Below are 22,534 nucleotides of genomic sequence, written 5' to 3' on the forward strand. Positions count from 1 at the left end.
GCCAATGAACATCTGAAATTGATGACAGGCTATTGACACAACCTCACTTTTCCTTTTATTGCTAAGCATCTATTATTAGTTCGGCGAGTTTCGTTTGGTAAGTTTTAAATCACTTTTGCTCCATATTTTGTTTAATTAAGGCGTAGTTTCAAGAGGGGTTGACCTAGTGAATGTTCAGCGATTTGTATAATGCGCAGCAACGCAGCCTTTCAAGGTCATTTTTCTTGCTAAAATTGCCGAGTTTCGGGTTTATTTTGCTAGCTAGAGAGCTGGCCCTTGGGGTCACATGATAGTTTAGCACCTGATTAGGGCGAGATGTGCTTGCCAATGGTAATTTTTATAAATATGCGTTGCAATGTGCAGTTGTCTTATCTCCGCAGTGCATTTGTGCACAGTCATGTACCTACTATTTCACCTCTATTCTGGGCTCCTTGAGGTTATCTGATTCGTGGCCTGAGAAGTTGAATGTAAACCTTCTTTCACTGTAGTAACCGTAGGCATGCAATTAATTTAATTAATACTCTGCATGTTACATCAATTTGCGTAATTCAAGGCCCGATTGCGCTGGAAGTTAAAACAGATTTTTTACCAGTTTTCTCTGGTTGATGAGGTTTGCAATTTTTCCATAAGAAAACAGGCCACCCATTTTCATGCACATTGCAAACTATTGGGAAACAAGTTGCCAAAGTTCCACCAAATGGATGGATTTCCGTTTTTTGGAGTTGGAAGCTTAACGTTATTAAAAAGGCACAAGAATCAGTTTGTTGGAAAATTTACGAAAACTGAAAAATCAACCACAACTAACCTAAATACCTACGAAATGTGTTAAAAACTATTTCTATGGCATCAAAGGCTTCTAATCGGTCGTCGTTTTCACTTGTAGCTTGAACGTAGGTGCAATAGGTATCCCCATCACATAAATTATTTTCTAACAATATTTACGTGACGCTCTATCTCTAGTCTAGGGACAAGGCATCTGGCAAAGCCCTAAATTTTGCCTTGAAATTAGTATCAGAAAAAGCGCATCAGTTTTCGGGCCGGGATTATTACGCCGTGCACTCCCGAAGTCTCTCTTACATCGATAATAAGCCACTGAGCTCCCAAGTTTTTGCAGCTGAATTTGAAACAATAATGAAGACTAAGAAGAAAAACCCAGTTGCATCCCATAAGCGCTTTGGTAGAATACACGAAATAAGTGTGTGTGTGTATTGTGTTTTTTCTCACGACTTTGGTTTATCTGTGTTTGTGTTCTTCTAGATTATCAGCAACTGAAATCTCATCTCAAACCTGCATAGAAATGGCAGCAGAAGCAGCAGATGATGCAAGAAACGCAATTAGCAGATTTTTCAATAATATTGGAAAATCCGACGCGACCAAACAAGTGATTATTGGGGCAGTTTCCGGATTTGCCACCGGTTTTATTTCGGCCAAGGCCGGAAAAACGGTGGCTCTTTCCGTTGGAGGCGGCATCATCATTCTGCAAGTGGCAAACGATCAGGGCATCATCAAAGTGAACTACAATAAAGTTAATAGGAAAATTGATAAAGTGGCGGACAAAGTGGAAGAGGTTCTAACTGGCCGTTCAGCCAGTTGGACCGATAAAGTGGTGAATTTCACGAAGAGAAATACTCCGTTTACTGTGGGCTTTGTTGGCGGCGTGCTCATTGGAGTGGGAATTTCCGCTTAAAGTTTAGCATCGGATGTACTTCCACTTAATCCAAATAGTATTTAACTTAAGTGAAAAACCCTTGTATGGTAGCATTCGAAAAATCATACTGTTTAGTATTAAAGCTTTAATGAATCTCGTGTAAAGCTGTGTTAGATCGCGCAATAACTTCCATCTGTTTTTATTAGCAAAACTGCCTTAGGTCAAATATGTATTTCTGTTCACGCTGTTTTATTTATTAAACATATTGGTCACCTAAATTAATTGCATTATTAAGTTTCTCAGCCCCATCATTAACTTTTAGCTCACAGTGTTAAAAAGACGCTTATGCCAGTGTCTTGTCTTCTAGTGCTCAACATAGACCAATGGGGGAAGCAGTTGATAAAGCAAAGAGCTTCATTTCAAGATACTTGGGCGATGTGGACAAATCGGACACGACCAAGCAAATCCTAATAGGAGCCGGATCCGGTTGGATTTCCGGCTATTTGACCATGCGTGTGGCCAAAACGACCGCATTTGCGGTCGGTGGCGGCATAATACTGCTCCAACTGGCCAGCGAAAGAGGATTTATCAAAGTAAACTGGTCCAGACTGAGCAAGAAGCTGGAAAAAGTGGTTGATCGGGTGGAGAGCGAGATCAGCAATCAGGATCGCGCCTGGACCGACAAAGTGATGGATTTTTTCAAGAACAACACCCCGTTTACTTCGGGATTTGTCGGTGGGTTTTTGATTGGAACTGCTACTTAGATGCGCAACTCTGGACGTATTCAATATTTAAATAAACATGTTTATTTGAGTAGAGAAGATGAGTCTGTTTTGAAACCAAAACACGGAAATTTTTTTTGAGTGTTTAACTGAGTGTATGTGCATGAATAACATTGATAAAAGGGCAGCTGAAAAACTACCTGATGATGCCGTTTTATTAGAACAGTCGCCAAAAATCAGCATCATTCAATAGCTATTCACAAATAGCCTGATGATGAGTCAAACGTGAAACACACAGTACTTTTTCACCATTCCAGAATGTTTTCGCACAGAACGCACTTTGCCGTACAAAAAAAAGCGGAAATTAATTTTTTGCTTTACTGGTGTCTGAGAAAGTTAGACCTGTAAAAGTAACGTCAAAATCAACAGCACATTTAAAAACTCCGCCAAAAATGGCTGTTGATGAGTCAAAATCGAATCTTCTTTCACATGCACAACCCATTTTTCCTTGCAAAATAATCCCGAAAGTGAATTTGCACCTTTGATAGTTTTTGAGAAAATAAATGAGAAACAGGGCTGGCAAAGGAGCGCAAAATTCAAGAGCGCATTTAAAAAACCTCAAAAATTTCCTGATAATGAGTCAAAATCGAATCTTTTTCCACATAGAGATCGCACTTGGCATTACTAAAACAAACCGAAAGTGAATTTCCAGCTTTACTGCTTTCTGAGAAAATAAATGTTAGACTTGGCCCTGCAAAATCAATGTCAAAATTCAAAGGAACATTAAAAAACTCTTCAAAAATAGCCTGATGATGACTCAAAATCGGAACATCGCATACATGCAAACGTCGCTTACAAAGTTAACCTGTTTTTGAGCAAATAACTCTGAACCTCCGTCTTGCATAAACAATCGCGCAAACTACAAGCAAAAGTTTGAAAAAATCCCGAAAATTCCCTGAAGATGAGTCAAAATCGAAACGTTTTGCACTAGTAGAAATGGCTTTGGCCTGTAAATGTGTTTTCAAACGTGATCTTTTAACTTTTCAAGTTTCTGAGCAAATAAATGTCGCTCGACGACCTGCTTAAATATCCCCGAAAATCACATGGAAAGTGGAAAATTCTTGAAAACTGCCTGATGATGACTGACAATCGAAACGCTCGGCAATTTTTGAACAAACTTTTCTGACAGAGAAGATGAGTCTGTTTTTGTTTAACTGAGTGTATGTGCATGAATAACAGATTGATAAAGGGGCAGCTGAAAAACTACCTGATGATGGCTTTTTATTAGAACAGTCGCCAAAAATCAGTTCCATTCAATAGCTACTCAAAAATAGCCTGATGTTGAGTCAAACTTGAAACTGCTTTCACACAGAACGCACTTTGCCGTACAAAAAACAGCGGAAATTAATTTTCTGCTATACTGTTATCTGAGAATATTAGACCGGAAAAATAAAACGTCGAAAACCAACAGCACATTTAAAAAATCCGCAAAAATTAGCAGATGATGAGTCAAAATCGAAACTTCTTTCACATAGACAACTCATATTTTTCCTGCAAAATAATCCCGAAAGTGAATTTGCACCTCTGGTAGTTTTTGAGAAAGTAAATGAGAAACTCAGGCCTGCAAAAGGAACGCCAAAATTCAAGAGCGCATTTACAAAATCCTGAAAAATTTCCTGATGATGAGTCAAAATCGAACTTTTTCCACATAGAGAACGCACTTGGCATTACAAAAACAAACCGAAAGCGAATTTCCTGCTTTACTGGTTTCTGAAGAAATAAATGTTAAACTTGGCCCTGCGAAAGCAATGTCAAAAATCAAACGCACATACAAACTCCTCAAAAATAGCCTGATGATGAGTCAAAATCGAAACTTTTGTCACTTATAGAACGCATTTAGCCCTACACAAAGCAGGCGAAATGCTGTTTTTTTGCGAAAATAATTGCCAAACCTAACCGAGCATAAACAAGCATATAATTCTATCGCAAATTTGAAACATCTTGAAAATTGTCTGATGATGTCTCAAAATCGAAGCCTTTGATAGTCATAAAACGCACTATTCCCAAGAAAATCCATGCGAACATCGCTTACAAATTTAACCTGTTTTTGACCAAACAACTCTGAAACTCCGGCATGCATAAGCAATCGCGCAAACTACAAGCAAAAGTTTGAAAAAATCCCCAAAATTCCCTGAAGATGAGTCAAAGTAGAAACGTTTTGCACTAGTAGAAGTGGCTTTCGCCTGTAAATGTGTTTTCAAACGTGACCTTTTAGCTTTTCAAGTTTCTGAGCAAATAAATGTCGCTCGACGATCTGCTTAAATATCCCCGAAAATCACATGGAAAGTTGAAAAATTCTTGAAAATTGCCTGATGATGAAATTTTTTAACCCACTCTCGCACCTGGTTAGTTTCTGCATAATTAAATGCCAAACTCTGGTATACGAAAACAGCGTTGCATACTCTGAAAAATCGTGAGAATTTTGTCGTTTAAAAATGGAAACTTTGTCCACTGATAGAAGCGACTTTGTCCGACCAAACACTTCGACCATAAGTTTTCTAACTTCTGACATTACAGAGAAATCGATGCTGAACCCCGAGCGCACTTCGTTCGAATTAGTTCGCATTAAGTAAAACGCAGGTTCCCATCGTTTGCAGTCCTTATGGAAACTGAATTATACGTGGCAAAATATATTGATGTTGGCAGATTTTCAATTAAATTCTGGCCGATTTGGCTGCTTTCAAGACCCCCAAGCCCTAATAAACCAAGTAAACACTCTGGGGCTTCTGAGGTTGGGACATAGAAAAACCAACTCGATCGCTGCGTGTTACAAACGTATTTACTAAAGCTTGCTTTACAATTAACTAAATTATCGAATGGGCGGATTTTGCGTTTGAGTTAAGTACACGTTCACTCGCTTTCCCTTTACATAGTTTTTGTGACATGAATCACACGTGGCAAGATGCGTTTTAAATAACCGATACACAGTGTTAATACTCGAAACCAACCTAATCGATGAAGTGAATTATTATTTAACTACTTACTTAAGTATGAAATTCTGGTGATTTTGGTCCTTCCCCCGAACAACAAACGTTCCTACAATCTAACGAGCATTCTTTGGTATACAAAAGTCTAGTTATAATTAAGCTACCCCAAACTCGGGCACATTCAACCAAACAAATTAATCCTTGATAGGTGAGAATTCTGAATGAAACCCGATAAGGAACGTTAAACAAACCTCACTCTAAAGCTACAGCAAACATCGTGTGCTTATACTAGTTCGTAATTCGAAACAATCTCTTATTTGGGTTGGGGCGTCATCGAGCGTCTGTAGGACGAGGACGAAGGCAGCCCTAAGGCCGGTGGCAGACTGGCAGTGGTCGATAAAGTGTTATCTTGAAGCAAAAAATCAGTTTATCATTTAAACTTAAAAAAATGCGATTTTTCACCTAGTTTTCTGGCTTCATGCTCCAAAAGCAGGGCATCCAAAGAAGGGTCTTGGGAAACAGTGCGCAAGGAATCGCCCAGAGCCTGCCTCAGCTGCTGCATCTCCCTGCCCGCTTTGGTGCTGCGCAGCACATACTGTTGCCTGCGCTTGATTTCTTCGTTCAGCTGCTCCCTCAACAACTTCACCTTGCAACAAACGGCAACGATTAAAAGACTTAGGCTATAGTCTAGAGTTTCCCATTTACTTGGCTTTCCAGGCGACTGACTTGCTGCCGATGGCTCTGCTCGCGGGCTTCCAGCAGTCTTTCGGCCTGCAGTTGGGCCGCCCTGTATCGCTCAATCTCGGCCCGGTCGAATTTTCCATCCAAGCTCGGTCTTTGGGTCCTCAGTCTGGCCAATTCCACTTCTTTTTCCGTCAGTTCTGGAATCCAATCTTTCAGAACCGGGATTTATAGGCGGTTAAAAGTGACTACCTGATTCCAGTCTGGAAACTCGCAGGCGCAATTCGCGGTTTTCCTGCTCATATTTGTCGATTTCGGTTACAGCCGAGTCACTTTCGTACTTATCCAAACGGTTGAACGACTTTTCCGCACGTTCGTAGGCCTTTTCGGGACGATCGTAGGATTTTTCAGGACGATCGTACAATTTGGGGCGCATGGAGGCGGCGGATTTTGAGGCCATGCGTTCCAGGCTTCGGTTTTCCGATTCCAATTGCCTCACCTGGAAATTAATGGTTTTTACTGCATGTAGTTGGTTGGTTCGAAAGTCAGTGGGTCAGTCAGTCTTTGTTTTTCATTGTTGATAAATTCAACATTCATCATTCGTATTGCTTGATGTGAGTGTAAACATTTTATTTTGCCCTAAAAAAAATCCCATTCACTTTTTACGAGATCAGTCGACTTGGGTTCTTTCCTGGGTCTCAGTCAAAGTGTGAAGTAAAAATTTTGAAACATCGTTTATTTCATTACGTTTCGGCGAGACAACAGCGTCCTCATCAGATTTAAAATTTACACAAACTACAAACACCAATTCACAATTAAAGCATGTTGTATAAAAATTATAATTTACAAAGTGTTAAAAGATTCATCAGTTTTTGAGGGAAAAAAATTATTTCTTTTGGGAGAGCAAAACACCGGAAAAACTTACCTCATGATTGGTTAAAACCAACGTCCTTTTAGGTCTTTGCCTTCTTGAAAACCTTGAGTTTGTCTGAATTATTTTCTACATTTGCGAGAGTGGTATGCATGTATTGAGATAAGCAGAAATACTTTTAATTTTTCACTAGTGTACCGGGTGTTCCATACGTATGGTTTTGTTAGGGTTTGGTAAATGTTGCTAAGGTTGTCGGTATCTGATCTGAAATTTACTGCTTTTGCATGTTTTTTTATTTGTATCATTTCTTGGATTCTTCTTTTATGATAATTTGTTTCCCTAACTAAAATATCTGCGTTGTTAAAATCAAAATTATGCAACATTTGGTGTGCATGTTGTGTTAATACTGTTTTATTTTCACTAATACTTCTCAGACTGTATTTATGTTCGTACATTCTCTTTTTTAAATATTGTTTAGTTTGCTCTATATATGTATTATCACATTCTAAACAATTCACTCTATATACAGTATTTGGTTTATCCATTTTGTCAGTTTTTGGCTTTAGTTTTGGGAAACATTCAGTTGATGAGTTGTTTTTTGTTTTTTCCGCAATTATAATGTTGTGTGGCTTTAGTAGTTTTTAATTTTTTTTTGTCTTTAATGTGGGTGTGATAATTTTATACCTCTATACCTTTATTACGCTTTTTTATATTTTTGGGTGCATATGAATTATAGTTTAAAAATCTTCCTGACCAAACTTCTTTTGTATACCAATTTGTTTTTATTTCACCTGAATTATCATAATTTACTGTTATGTCTGAAAAATGTATTGATTGATTTTTATCCTTTTCCATTGTAAATTTTAGTGTCGTGAAAATAGTTGAATTTATCTAGGGTATATTGAACTTTACCTTTGGGTAAACACATTAAGCAATCATCCACATAGCGTTTAAAGAAAGTTGGTTTATAATTTAGGCTTGTTATTATGTTTTTTTCCAAGCTTTCCATAACAAGGTTTGCAATTGTTGCTGATATGGGGGAACCCATTGCTGCACCGTATATTTGTGAGTAATATTTGTCTTCGAACTTGAAATATGTAGATTTCAGGCAAATGTCTTTTAGGATCTTGTTTACCGACATTTTTAATGGCCAACTGTTCTGGGGTCATTTTTTCCTCATCCTCAAGATTTTTGTTATAGTTTTTAGCAAGCTCCAGCATATCTGCTACCGTTTTCTCATTGGTGCTACAATTTTCCGAATAATCAGCTAGAGTTAGTTCGTCCATCCAAGTTTAATAGCATATTTTGTTCTAATTCGTTTTTCCGGTAATTAATACTTATTGAGTAGTAATGCCTGTTAAGGCCGTGAATTAAAGCCTGCACAGATGGTTTTTGAAGATGCCCAAGATTGGACGTGGTCTGGCGAGGCTCTTGACCGAGTACCATCACGTTTGCATTTATCAATCTAAATGCATCTATAACAACTTTGCCTTTAACAGATTGTATTGGATCAACCACAACAGCAACAGCACGTTCGGACAAAGCCTCGAAGGACTGCTGGGTGTTTATGTCGACTCCTGAGAGCCAACATCCAAATCCTGGATGAGAGTGATACCAACCCACTACCATTTCGGGCCTTCCAGTTTGTCTGAGCATGTCCAACATTTTATGTCTATCACTCTCACTGTGTAGTCATCTACAAATTCACCTAGCATAAGGCCCATGACTTCCATAGGAACTCCAGCTCTTCCATGTTTTAACATCTTCAGAAGGGCCAGGGAGGAAATTTACACCTGCTCTGCAGTGTCCACAACTGGGGCATCACTGACAGGGGGCGCCTGACTTAAACCAGGCATTCCACCAGTCAATCTCAGTAATCTGTCCATTATAAATGTAAAGTCTCCTTATATTCGGGAACCAAGGAACACGAAAGGTTTGAACCGATTTTTACAATGCCGAGATGACTTGGGTTGTTTAGTAACTGACTGCGTATATATGTATAGAGTGAATTGTTTAGAATGTGATAATACTGTGGCGCAGATCCCCCCTCCATTCGCTCGAGTTGCGAGCGGAGGGCATTTCCGGAGTCTCTCCCCCGGAATGGGAATCGCGACCCTGTCCCTGCATTTTGAGCGATGTAATGGTGGATGCGCACTAATAAAAAAGACCCCAAGTCCAACGCACAAAATTTAATGGATACCGTGGGATTTTCCCACGGGACGGGATGCCAGGTACTTCTTTTGGGTAGTACACCCTGCTTGCGCGCGATTCTGCGCGCAATGTAAACTACCAATAATAAAAGCAAACAAAACAAAAAAAACAAAACAAACAACAACGAACAGACGGAATTGCAACCAACTACAATTAATAATATATAAAATAAACTAAAATTACGGGAGTCTATGGCTCGGGTACCTGTGGCGCGCACAATTGTCCCACGTACCGCGGCGGGCAAATAGTCTGGTCTCCGGAGCAAGGATGCTCCGGAAAAAACTGGTGTTCCTTGAAATCCAGCACTCAAAAAAAAAGAAAACAAAATGGCGTGGCGTGGCGTCGGTAGCCTTCTTTTTGGAGTACCCTAGACTGTCTCCGTACGCGTTTCCTTCGGGACTGGTTCACAGGACTGACCGTACGATCCCTTTTTCCCGACCGCACCCCCGCACCACCCTCTAACCCGGACGCACTGACCGCCACCGCGCACCATTAGTTAAAGGGTGAATGCGAGGGGTGTTTCTGGCGGAAAAAGGGATAACAAAAAATAATTTTACTTCGGGGCACGTCAATACATATAGAGGACAAACTAAACAATATTTTAAAAAGCGAATGTACGAACATAAATACAGTCTGAGAAATACTAGTGAAAATAAAACAGGATTAACACAACATGCACACCAAATGTTGCATAATTTTGATTTTAACAACGCAGATATTTTAGTTAGGGAAACACATTATCATAAAAGAAGAATCCAAGAAATGATACAAATAAAAAAACATGCAAAAGCAGTAAATTTCAGATCAGATACCGACAACCTTAGCAAGATTGACCAAACCAGAATAAAGCTATAAGTATGGAACACCCGGTACACTAGTGAAAAATTAAAACTAGTTCTGCTTATCTCAATACATGCATACCACTCTCGCAAAAAAATAATTCAGACAAACTTAAGGTTTTCAACAAGGACGTTGATTTTAACCAATCATGAGGTAAGTTTTTCCGGTGTTTTGTTCTCCCAAAAGGAAGATTTTTTTCCCTCAAAAACTGATGAATCTTTTAACACTTTGTAAATTATAATTTATATGCAACATGTTTTAATTGTGAATTGATGTTTGTAGTTTGTGTAAATTTTATATCTGATGATGGCGCTGTTGTCTCGCCGAAACGTAATGAAATAAACGATTCTTAAAACGTTTCAAAATTTTTACTTCACACTTTGACTGAGACCCAGGAAAGATAAGAATATCATAATTATTTGCAGTTGCAAAAACGAGGTTAAATTTGCTGAAGGTAAACAGTTAACTGGAAAAATTAATCACTCTTCAGTTTCGCTATTAGTTTGCCCCAATTGCGCAATTATTAACGTTAACTTGCAGTCAAATGGCGAAGAAAATAAGAAAAAATGAGGAACTCAAAATAACACAAGCACAAGTAGAAAATGTATCTGTAAATTGAAATGAAGCCAGGAAAAATTCACAGAAACTGCCAACACTCCCCAATAAATCAACTCAATAATCTTCCATAGTTCCGCAATTTGTAACAATTTGATGCGACAGAAAAAGAACGGCAATTATTACGTCACTGCCACAAGGCTTGAGACAGCTTACCTTGGTGTTCATAGAATCCACTTTTCCCCTCAACTCATTGCGTTCTTTTTGCACCGAATGCAGCTGCATCCTCAACTCCTCCTCCTGATGAGAGCCCATCTGAGTATCCGCAGGCCATTGAGCCAGTCTGAAATATTGCGCAAGTTAAACCAAGGGCGATTTTGCCAGGTTCGGCCCACCTAAGCTGCGATTCCAGTCCAGATTTTTGTACTTCATTATTCGCTAATTCGTTATTCAGTCTTGTTACTTGATCCTGAAGGATCTGGTTGTTGCGGCGCATTTCCGCCAAACTGTTCTGCGTGGTCTCCAATCGCTCGCTCACCACGCGCCGGTCGTTTTCACAGTTTGTCAGCGCTTTTTGCATCTAAATTAGGACGATATTTTGATGTGAATTGAGCCTTTGGAGTGACTTACATGTTTGAGCCTCTCGGTCTCGGTTTGCTGCGAGGACATCGTCTCCATCAAGCTGCGCTGCAGCCTTTGGACTTCGGCTTTCAGCTCGCTTTCACTGTTTGAAGCCTTTTCCAAGGAGCAGTTCAATTGGTCGATGGTTGATTTGAGTGAAATGCATCGTTCCTCCAAGCTTGCCAAGGCTCTGCTTTGGTGGTCGCACTTTTCTTGAAGTTTCTGCACAAATGATTGGTATTTTTGGCGTGAGGCTTCTCAATGGGTTCAACACGCTTACTTGAAGAGTGGTATCCTTTTCCTGCAGCATCATCTGTAGCCTCTGTAAATCGCCCTCTGTGGACATTCTTTGCAGTTCCAGTTTGGTGGATCTGCTCTCAGTTCGGGCCAGTTCTTCTTGCAGGTTTCGTTTCTCGGCCTCTGATCGGTTGAGGGCCACCTTCAGTTTTTCGATTTTCTCCTAAATAACCGCAGCTCAATTAACTGCTTCGCTTCATTAAGCAACGTTACCTCATAGTGGTGCTTCTGGTCGCTTTCCCCACTCAGGGACAGTTCCAAAGACACCACCTTCTCCCTCATCTGCTTCGCCTCCTCGGTTTTCTTCAGCAGGACGTCGTTTTGCGCCTGCAGTTCCATGTTCTTCTGCCCCAAAGTGGCCTCCAAATTTCCCTTTTCCTCCTGCAAGGTTCGGAGGCTCTGCAACACTTTGGTCATTTTGTGGTCGCCTTTACTCTGAGTGTCCTGTGCTTCTTGCAGTTGCTTTTTAGCGGTGACCACCTGCGTTTTGTAGTCGTCCTTTAAGAGAAACCCAGAGATGAAATGCCGATTTTTTTAGTGAGTGGCTAATTACCCGCTCTCTTTCGATTTGAGCGACTTGTTGCATCAGGTTGCGCACGCCTTTTCGCACCACCTCCGGATCCACATCGATAGAGCCGTCTTTGTCCTCATGGCCTGCAGGTTAGAGTTGCTCTAGTTCACATTTTTTTAAGTTATTTTATCTACCTCTAGCCGGGCTCCATCTGCGTGATGGACTCAGCAATCTATAGGGCATGCTAACTGAACCATCCAGCTGGATGCCTCCTATTCTCCTCAAAGTGGACACCACGCTGAAGAGCTTTTGCTCGATTTCCCGTTTGGCACATTCCAGTTGAGTGAGTTGCGTTTCTAAGGCGCGCACTCTTCCCTCAGCTCCTCCCAGTTTGGCCTGCAAACGTTGTTTAATTGTTTCTGAAAGCATTTTACCACCACTTCCACTACCTTCAGCTCTTGTATCTGTTGAGTGGCGTCCACCAAGCAGACTTCTAAATTGTGCTTTTGGTCCTCCAGCCGCTTTTCCTTCACTCTGCTGTCCTCCAAATGGACCAGCAGGTCTTGTTCGCGTGCATGCCATTGCTCCTCTAGTTGGCCCGAATGACTTCGGGTCTTGTTCAACTCCTGCCTGGTTTGTTCCAGATTTCTCTCCAGCTCAGACATCTATAATGGCAGGTTTATATTATAGGATTTTATTCCCAGCTGCTTGGAGGCAGCTGGAAAGCAGAGAAAAGGTTTTTCAAATACCTGCTTTCTCAGTTGGTGCAGCTCTTGATGGGACCGCTCGCGCTCCTCCACTTCGTTCAACAGTCGGGATTGCAGCTCCTTCTCCTCCTGCTGCTGTTGACTGCCGGCCGCCTGAGCTCTTTGCAGTTCTTCCTGGAAGCTCTGCACCTTGTGCTCGGTTTGCAGCTGTTCCTTCTCTAGATCCCGGATGTGGTTCTGAAGGCGGGCGCGGTCATGATCCAACGATCCTTTCACTTCTTCTAGACCTGGAATGTTGATTGCAGTTGACAAACTGAACCTGGATGCTTGACTGGAAATTTGGAACATCTGGACATGGGCTGCATGTGTTTTTTTAATGAGCACGTCAAGAGAATCTTCCCATCGGATTTCGAGGAAATTCCATTGTTATTCCGTGACGTGCTCGAGCGCGGATTACTTAATTACATTGATGATCTGAGTGTTTTTGTTAATTACGTGTTTTGCTGCCGGATCTGCTCCGAGAAACTCTGGTAATTATTCATTGTTCAGTCGGAAGTGTTTCTGGGCTTTCAGGTTTTATTCTGCAAGGTGCATGCGGACCACTTTTTTAGGTAGTTTTTCATTTAAAAAACTGCAACTCTGAAACCGTGCTGGAAAAAATAAGCTGGCAAAAATCAGACTTGTGCGATTTCTACAAAACATTCCCCATATTTAGGGGCGAGTGTCGTCTAGAGATGGAAAAAATTGCAAGTTGATACGTCAATTCGGTTGGAAGATGTGAATTTTCTAATTAAAAAGCGCAGCTTGGAAAAATACCAATTTTGATGCCGATTTTTGCTATGCTGGCAAAAATCAGAAACTCTGGCCATTTCAATGAAACTTTCCGGGTATTGAAAAGCAAGTGTCTTCTAAAGATAGCAAAAATTTCATGTTGCTGCTTGAATTCGTTTGAAACATGCGATTTTTGTATGAAAAAGTGCAGTTTGGGAAAACATCCATTTTGATGCCGATATTTCTTAAGCTATCAAAAATCAGAAACTTGTGCGATTTCTACAAAACATTCCCCATATTTAGGGGCGAGTGTCGTCTAGAGATGGAAAAAATTGCAAGTTGCTACGTCAATTCGGTTGGAAGATGCAAATTTTCTAATGAAAAAGCGCAGCTTGGAAAAAACATCAATATTGATGCCGATTTTTACTACGTTGGCAAAAATCAGAAACTTGGGCCATTTCAATTAAACTTTCCGAGTAACAAGCTGCAGATTGAGCGATTGAGGCTCTATTAGTCAAAAATTTTAAAACTGGTATCCATTTTGCACCAGATGTTTTTATATGGGCATCGAAGCTCAAGACTTTTTTCTGTAAAAATTTGCAACTTTCAAAACAAAGTGAAGAAAAGGTCTTAGAACCCGTTCATGGAGCCACTGAGGCTCTATTAGTTGAAGAATGTGCGAAACTAGTCGCTATTTTGCCCGATTTTCTAAGAATTATTAATAGAATTAGAATTATAGAATATAATAGAATTTTTGGGAAATCGAATCGAAATTTGGAACTTCTTTCCATTTTGCCCAAATTTTGAGGAATTTTCCATTTCGACACCCACGCTGAGGACAGATTTTTTCAAAATTTTGTTAAAGAATTGTAATAGAAAAAATTGAAAACTAGTTGCTATTTTGGCCGAATTTTTAGGAATTTGCCAGTTAGACATCGACGCTCAAGACAGATTTTGTTTAAAAATTCACATCTCTGAAACTAGACAGACTGAAGAAACGCCTTCTGAACTTTTGTGCAGAATGGTAGAGGCTCTATTACTAGGAAAATATTTTGCTAGATACGATTTTGCCCAAACTTTAACGAATTTGTCATTCAGCCATCGAACCTTTAGACAGATTGGTAACTTTAGAACCAAACACCCTGAAAACCCACGCTTTAAACTTTTCAATAGAGCGATTGAAGCTCTAATGGTGGATACAGTTGGGAAACTAGTTGCGATTTTGCCCGAATTTTCAGGAATTTTCGATTTAGACATCGGCACATTTTTTGTAAATTCACAACTTCTGAAATCTTTAATAAGGCGGTTGAGGTTGAGGCTCTATTAGTAGACAATTGAAAACTAGCTGTCATTTTGTCCGAATTTTAGGAAATTTTTCAGTCAACCATCGACGCTTAAGTTTTTCTTCAAAAATTCGTAGCTCGGAAACCAAACAATCGGTGAAAAGGTTTCTTCAACTCTTCGAGCGATTGAGGGTCAACAGGAGAAAAATTTGGACAACTTGATCAGTTTTTTCTGTAATTTTTACGAATTTTTCATTTAAGCATAAGACGGTTTTTCTTTAAAAAGTTTATAAGTAACCTTAAAACCGAACAACCTGAAGACAATATCTTGAAACTTTTTTATAGAGCGATCGATGCTCTATTGGGCGATGAAATTGAAAAACTTGTTGAGTTTTTGCCTAAATGTTTACGATTTTTTTCATTTAGGCATCGACGCATACGACGTTCTTTTCTTACAAATATCGTCACTTTCAAACCAAACAACCTGAAGACAAACGCTCTAAATTTTTCAATCGAGCGGTTGAGGGTCTTTTGGTAGCAACAATTTGGGAAACTAGGTTAAATTTTCAAAAGTTCTTTCAACAGTTCAATAGAGCAAAAAAATAGGAAAACGTTTTTGCCCGAATTTTCAGGGTCTTTTAATTTAGGTTTTGACGCTTAAAACCGTTTTACTCCAAGAAATTTGAGGCTCTGGTAGAAACATTTGCGCCTTTGCCAAATTTTAACGAATTGTTCAATTTATCAACTTTAAAAAGTTAATGCCTAAATGGAAAATTTACGAAAAACTAATTTTCCAAGATTTTATATCAATACTAGCTGACCCGGCAAACGTTGTATTGCCATATAAATTATTCCTAGGGTTTTTTTTTCATCTCGAGTGGGCGGTTTGCCCACTTGAGATTTTTTTAAATTGTATTTTAAATTTATTGAATTACTAACATAGCTATTAAAAGATAGGGGTTTATGGCAGCACCCATATCACTTAGGGGTATAAAAAATAGATAACAACCTATTCTCAGATCTACTGAATTTGTCTTTATATACATCATAATCATACAAAATTTCATCAAAATTGGTCAAGCCCTTTCGGAGGAGTATGATAACTAAAACTGTGACACGAGAATTTTATATATATAGATAGTCTCAATCCCTCTATTGAAAGTTTCAGGTGCAGTTGCTCTGTTTCAAAGTTGCGAATTAAAAAAAAACCGTCTTAAGGTTCGATGAATGAATGGAAAATTCGTTAAAATTCGAGAAAAATTGCAGCTACTTTTTCAATTGAAAAGTTCAGAAATCTTTTCTTCAGTCTCTGTAATTTCAGATATATGATTTTTTTTAGAATATCTGTATTGATCGTCGATATCTAAATGGAAAATTCTCCAAAATTCGTGCAAAATCAAAACCAGTTCCTCAATTTGTCTACCAATAGAGCCTTAATCTCTCTATTGAACAGATAAAAAACCTTTTTTTCGGATTGACTAGTTTTAAAGGTACGAATAAAAAAAACTGAAACTAGTGGGTTTTTCGGGTTTTTAGACCGTCGTAAAATGGAATTTCTTCCTGACGATTCGCAAGCACGAGTGACTTGCATCCCCAGGTGAGGTGGCTTAAGGTGGTGTAAGCGTTCACAGAAGCCACCTCAGAGGATGCAAGCCACTCATGCTTGCGAAACGTCAGGAAGAAATTCCATTTTACGACGGCCTAAAAACCCGAAAAACCCACTAGTTTCAAGGAATGGCCTCGAAAATCTATATCTTTTGATAAAAAAAAACTTTCTTTAACTTCAATGCCCAAACGAAAAATTATTAAAAAATCGGGCAAAATCGCAAAGCTTTGAGCTAATAGAGCGCCACTCGGTCCATTGACGAGTTCCAAGAGCTTTTCTTCACCTTGTCTGGATTAAGAGTTGCGAATTTTTAAAGAGAAATTAAAGGTTTCCGAAATTTTCTACTAATAGAGCCTCAATCGCTCTATTGATGAACCAGTTTTCCACTGACGCATAGACGTTTCAGAAGATTTTTCGATAAAAACTGTATCACTTTGAACTGAAGCCAAGCGCTCTAAACGTTTCAATAGAGTGATTGAGGCTCTATTGATGGATAAAATTGGGAAAATAGTTGTAATTTAGCCCAAATTTTTACAAAATTCCAATTAATCATCGCCGATAAACACGAATGTTTTTTTTTTAATTGTAACTGAAACCAGGCAATCTGAAAAAGCCCTCGGAACTCTTCAGTAGGGCGATTTAGGCTTTATTTTCCCAAGCTGCTGAAGACGGTTTTGCTTCGAACCGTTGTAACTCCGAAACCAAACAAGCTACAAAAAGCCCTCTTAACTATTCATAAATTCCTACTTTGCCACATTTACTAAATACTGGAGAATTAATACTATTTCCAAAAATTTTAAACAGCGATTTAAAATCGCTGCGATTGTGCACCTGCAAAAAGTCACCCAGCATATGCACGGTAATGAGATGAATTTTTGCCATCTGTTGTACTTGTTATTTACGATCGCCTCGGTAAATTCAGACCAAGGAAATCGCCTTCTTTAGTCTAATTAGACACTTTTATCGGTATTCATTCAGCTGTGTGCTAGTTTTTTTCGTTATGATTCAATAGGCTATTTTCAATGATTTTCCTTGATTTACTTTAGTTTTATGCGCAAAAATCAGCAGTAGAACTATGGTAATTTTTATGGTTCTTTATCCGGTGGTTTTTGTAATTTTTTTGTTGAGACACTGGTGCTGTTCATTGCGTTTTTAGATTCGAGTTTCGCATTTTTTCATTACAAGCTTTTTTCCAATTATCCTTTTAATTGCAAAAATTACAAATCTTGCATAAAGAACCTGCTAAAATGGCCGTTTTGGGCCACAATAAGAGCTCGACTTAGTTTTAAAACCGCGAACAAACTGGCCACTTTTTGCGCGAAAGTAACAGAAAGCGCAATTTTTCAGTGCCTTATTCGGTGTGAAAATGCGACGTTTTTTCACTCTAAAATCAGATGAAGAAAATTGCAATTTTTCTAGCACTAAACAATGTTTGACGTTGTTTAATTATAGAGTTAAAAATCTTTGTACAATTTTTCAAGATAGTTATTAGGTATTTCAGACACGCTTAAGGCATGACTTTTTGATGTGAAAGCTGATTTTCAAGCTCTGAATTCGCATCAAGAATCTTGCGTATTATTTTTAATCGTTTGCATATTTTTCAACAATTTTTATTTAAATCGAGAAGCAAAAAGCTGGATAGAAACATATTAATTTTCGCAAAAGTTAACCATTGCTTGAAACTGTGTTTTCGGTCTTTTAGGCCAGAAGAATAAAATCAAATTGATCAACTTGTGTCGCTTTGCGGCATGCTAAGAGCATGACTTGGTCTTAAGGTAATTTAGGACCATAATTCAAATTTGTACTTTTTTATGCACATTCATTAACAACTTTTGCTGTGTTGCCCAACCACGCAAAATGTCTTGCAACTCCGGAAATGGGACACTACTTACATCCTAACCCATGACTTAATCGCTTTAAAATCCAGGGCAAATTATGCAAAAATTGCAGATTTATTGAATGTTTATGGCAAAAATACCTGCATGTTCTCCCAAGCAGATTGTTAGGTTGCAGTTGGGCCCGTTCCAATAATATTTCACAGTTTGAATGCAAATTAACTGGGCGATAATTGACGCGAATTTTAAATATTTGCATTTTTCCTCGTTTCGCTACTCTATAAGCACCTCGTCTAACATTTACTTAACATTGAAATCCGGCTAAGCGTGCATAGCAAGTATTTGCTGAAAACATGATTAAGTGGACTAACGTTAAATTGCGTGTTAATTGCGAATAAATGGAAAAAAGCAAGCATTTTTTAATAAACCCCAGATCAAATATGCAAACCGAACGCTTAAAGCAACCGCCCCACTTTGTTGCCCCCTCTTGAAACTACTTTGACGCCCTGAATTCTCCCATATATGAATATTTCGACACAGGAGGAAAAATGGCCACAGAAATGGCTCGGTGCCCTTTCAACAAACAGCATGTGATGGCCACTACTGTGTTGCAAAGACACATCGTCAAATGTATGAAGAATTACCCCGGATGGCTGGTTTGTCCCTACAATGCTATGCATCAGTTTCCCGACACTGATACTCTCACCCAGCACATGCTGATTTGCCCCTTTAAGGAGACGGTAGCCACATTGGCGCAAAGGGAGTACGACAACGACAGGAGAAAAGCCCTGGCACACGCTCCTGTTCACATCGAGGGAATTCGGGAGATTAATTTGTCTGAGGAGGACTGGGATGAGGAGTACTTATAAGTGTTAGAGTTAGAGATTAAATTTTGATGATTAATTGCTTACTGGATATCTTTTGGAGGGCATCCTCCAGCTGCCGCGCTTGTTCCCTCTTTTCGCTCTCCGTTCTCTTCACATGATCCCTCAACTCCTTGTTGGTGTTGTGGTATTTTTCCTTTTCAAACGTGCTGTCCGCCAACATACGCCTCACGTCCGTAAGTTCCTTCCTCAAACATTCTGAGCTGTTTTCCACTGAAATATTGCTCAACTTTAATAACCCCATCCTCCTCTCCTCTCTCAGTAAACAGTCTCAACTTACCTTCTTTGAGTTTTCTGGTGGTTTCGTGCAGTAAATTGCTGACGCTCTCGCTCTTGTCCTCACAAAGGTGCAACTGGACTTTCAGGTTCTCGGCCTCATTTTGCGCGTTGTCTCTCTCGATGCGGATTTCCTCAATTTTCTGTTGCAGCGCTGTCTTCTCCTCTTCACTGCGCGTCTTAGATTCCTCCAATCGGGCCTAAACAACGATTCCAATGTGAATTTGATTAGGTTTTTTCAGTGACAAATGTCTCCCAAGTAAGAAAAGGCAGAACTTCATTTTTTGGGCACTTAAGCGAGTGCAAAGTATGCACTCATTTAAGTTTGTGGGGCTCTTAAGAGCGAAGTTTTCTACGATTTCAGTGACTCAGAGGTGCCTACTTTTTCCTAAATGTTTGCAAATTTTGCTTCAAAAACTTGAAAATTTCGACTTAAAAAATGGTTAAAAAATGACTGGTCGAACAGACTTTGAGACAAGAGAATTTTTTGATACAATAGAAAATACTTAAAGTAGGTACATCTGTAGACTAAAAAAAATGATCAAGAGGCTTTCTAAGAACCAATAGCCTCATTAAAAAAACGATTTTTATTATATATCAGCTTCAATCAATTAATGTCCAAGTTCTTCGGTTCCCAATTTTTGCTTCAAACGTCGGCTTGATCTCAACTTGGTTTTGATACCCAGTCCAACATATACACAGAAAGAAGTTCCAAAGACCGCAAAAAGTCTTTAATATTTCCTTGTTGATGACAAAATGGCAAAAACTTTTATTCCACAATCTAAGGGTACAAATGAGACTAGACAATTCGCTAGAAATTGCACTGACAAATTTATTAAGTCAATTTCCCAAAAGTTGTATTGATTATATCCAGTTAAATCTTAGTTAATTTTTGTAGTTTACCCAATTTTCAAAACGCATTTTGAAGCTTAAAATCTTCCATTTTTAAGCAAATTTAAAATCATGTAAAAAACACGCGACTGTTGAATGGACGAGTGCTTTGCGGCTTTTCCGGATAAATCGGATCGTATTTCGGCTACTTTCAGGAATCTTCGCGTTCATGCCACTTTCGAAATTTTAAAATTGGCGAAAAACTGACCGCAATTGGAGAAAAGACGTCCTTTAACTCAATTTTTTAAGTTTATTAAACATATGGTATTTTGCAGGTCTTAAACTAATGTTTAGAAGCTCAAAATCTTCAATTTTTTGAACATCTTAAATTCGGACAAAAGTGCAAGTTTTGAATGGATGAGTGGTTTTTGTTTTGTTTTGCGTCTTTCCCCCATAAATCGGCTTGCAGTTAAGTAATCATCAACTGAAAAGTTTTGAAACTAGAATCTTTTGGGGCAATTTTTTTTAGTGTTAAAGCGTTTCACCATTGTTTAAAATACATTTTGTGGATCAAAATCTTCCATAATTTCCATTTTACATTTAAATCCGCTGAGAAACCAGTGAGTTTCGAGTGGAAAAGTGTTTTGTGTTTCGCATTGGGTCTTTTTCCAGAAAAAGCGACTCTAAGTTTAATCACCTTTAAGAATTTTCGAGTTTTTCAAAATTCATTGGAAAGCTTAAAATATCCCGTGCTCCCAGTCTTGAACGAATATATAGAATTGGCGGAAAAACTGACCGAGATGTGAGCGAAAGAAAGTTACTCACTACTACTTACAAACTATACACTGGTTTAAATTTGTGGGACCCGAGAGCGAAATTTACCTGATTTCGGATTTCAGTGACACTCAACCGGTAACTTTTTGCTCGATTTTTCGAATCGAAATTTTCTAGGATTTTATTGACTCATCAGAGGCAAATTTGTCCTCAAATTTCGCTAATTCTGCCTCAAAACCTTGAAAATGTCCACTTCTTTGCAGATGCTTTTTACTGATTCTAGTTCTTCGCGCGTTTATGATAGCACTCGCTTTAGAAAATAATCTCTCGCATTTCGTTTCACAATAACATTAAATAATTCGCAATAACAACAAACATAAATGCGTGTTTGGCAAGCCTAGACGAAGTATTACTCAAGTTAATTTTGGTACCACCAAAAACAAATTAAAAAAAATATATGTCGACCCTACAACGTTTATTACTATTCAAATAACTTTTATTTCATCTCTGACTGAATTTATATTCAAAAATGGCCATCTTGCTTAAATGCAGGTGCACATTCTGCTAAAAACGGTTGTTATTTTAAATTTCAACTGTGATGGAATTTACGTCTTAGACTCTTAGTTTGCTCATAGCTCAAATGCAAGTGCACATTATGCTTAGTTTGCTGGTAATGGCCATATAACTCCCGAGCTAAGTTTCTTGAGAGAAATCCGATTTTTTAAGATTTATTAGAGAATATCAGAAAACTAAATATTTATAGACTAAAAACGCTGAATTATATCATCGCAGCAACTAAACAAATTTTCGCTGGTTCCTGGTGAACTGAACAGTAATTCCTATAAACGAACAATGATACACAATCATCAAGGCAACGCGCAACTACATACAACATGTTTTCCGTTGACAAATGGTAACTGAAACTGCTGCAACTGGATAGACAGAGCGCTCGACGATGCCGCATCAGTTCCATAGATCAGTTCTGTCCTTACGCGAACCACTTTTTCAGGTTGATGAGACGGTTCCAAAAACAACCTATAAATCGGCAAACGGCTGCAGCTGTTACGAAGTGTGCGCACTGCTATTTCGGTTTTATGAGACGGTTCCAAAAAAACCGGTTAAATCGGCTAGCTGTAACTACGGTTTCACGTTACACATTTGGAACACTGTTATTTTAGCGGTTACGTTAAATATCGACCATCCCTAGCCGCTATATCGCATAGCCATTAGGATCTACTACTAAACACGTTAGAAACTGTATATATTTAAATATTACTACTGTATATTACACTATTTGTCAACAAATCAGCTACATTGCACTGCGATTGACGATTGGACTACCTTTTTTTCGTTTCTCGTTTCCGAAAGGGCGTCGTAATATCGTCTTGGCTCACGACCACTTAAAAAGTTCGAAAGGCCCAAATTACCACAGTAATAAAGTTAAGTTTTCTGTCGCTTTAACGTTACGAGCAACAGTAGATGCCACAGTAGACTATTTTTTTACAAACTTCTTTTTGGGTATTTCGCCTTGTCTTAAAAAAAAGACAGAATTTCCTCACGTCTTTTATTACAGATTGATAAATAGTGCTCCTATTTCGCAATAAGAACGAATTATTTATCAAA

General features: G+C 38.8%; 4 protein-coding genes and 1 pseudogene across 4 annotated transcripts in view; 3 read left to right on the forward strand and 2 right to left on the reverse strand.

Moving 5' to 3' along the window:
• Window positions 1-90: 90 nt before the first annotated feature.
• LOC109533296 (FUN14 domain-containing protein 1B) lies at window positions 91-2,466 on the forward strand. Its single transcript, XM_019898583.2, has 2 exons — window positions 91-97; window positions 2,016-2,466. Exon 2 carries the CDS (start codon window positions 2,032-2,034, stop codon window positions 2,410-2,412), a length of 381 nt encoding a protein of 126 aa, XP_019754142.1. The 5' UTR covers window positions 91-97; window positions 2,016-2,031; the 3' UTR covers window positions 2,413-2,466.
• LOC109533295 (FUN14 domain-containing protein 2) lies at window positions 1,258-1,926 on the forward strand. Its single transcript, XM_019898582.1, has one exon. The coding sequence runs from the start codon at window positions 1,298-1,300 to the stop codon at window positions 1,685-1,687; it is 390 nt and encodes a 129-aa protein (XP_019754141.1). The 5' UTR covers window positions 1,258-1,297; the 3' UTR covers window positions 1,688-1,926.
• A 2,725-nt stretch (window positions 2,467-5,191) lies between the features above and the next one.
• The window catches only part of LOC109537647 (rootletin), a 61,287-nt gene continuing 43,944 nt past the window's right edge, over window positions 5,192-22,534 (reverse strand). Inside the window, exons 18-32 of the mRNA XM_048661010.1 lie at window positions 19,311-19,506; window positions 19,058-19,243; window positions 12,694-12,938; window positions 12,394-12,609; window positions 12,139-12,340; window positions 11,987-12,087; window positions 11,647-11,931; window positions 11,417-11,596; window positions 11,146-11,358; window positions 10,911-11,095; window positions 10,732-10,858; window positions 6,291-6,537; window positions 6,063-6,238; window positions 5,820-6,003; window positions 5,192-5,765 (exon numbers count right to left, since the gene is read on the reverse strand). Of these exons, the coding sequence (XP_048516967.1) occupies window positions 5,671-5,765; window positions 5,820-6,003; window positions 6,063-6,238; window positions 6,291-6,537; window positions 10,732-10,858; window positions 10,911-11,095; window positions 11,146-11,358; window positions 11,417-11,596; window positions 11,647-11,931; window positions 11,987-12,087; window positions 12,139-12,340; window positions 12,394-12,609; window positions 12,694-12,938; window positions 19,058-19,243; window positions 19,311-19,506 (2,838 nt within the window). The 3' untranslated portion in view covers window positions 5,192-5,670. The remainder of the gene's footprint in view (window positions 5,766-5,819; window positions 6,004-6,062; window positions 6,239-6,290; window positions 6,538-10,731; window positions 10,859-10,910; window positions 11,096-11,145; window positions 11,359-11,416; window positions 11,597-11,646; window positions 11,932-11,986; window positions 12,088-12,138; window positions 12,341-12,393; window positions 12,610-12,693; window positions 12,939-19,057; window positions 19,244-19,310; window positions 19,507-22,534) is intronic.
• Window positions 7,411-9,214, reverse strand: LOC125502537 (annotated as a pseudogene).
• On the forward strand, window positions 18,687-19,052 carry LOC109533297 (gametocyte-specific factor 1 homolog). The gene has a single exon (XM_019898584.2). The coding sequence runs from the start codon at window positions 18,695-18,697 to the stop codon at window positions 19,013-19,015; it is 321 nt and encodes a 106-aa protein (XP_019754143.1). The 5' UTR covers window positions 18,687-18,694; the 3' UTR covers window positions 19,016-19,052.

The sequence above is a fragment of the Dendroctonus ponderosae genome, unplaced genomic scaffold (genome assembly GCF_020466585.1).
Source record: "Dendroctonus ponderosae isolate FM_Combo_2020 unplaced genomic scaffold, Dpon_F_20191213v2 Dpon_F_20191213_1, whole genome shotgun sequence".
NCBI classification, from domain to species: Eukaryota; Metazoa; Arthropoda; class Insecta; order Coleoptera; family Curculionidae; genus Dendroctonus; species Dendroctonus ponderosae.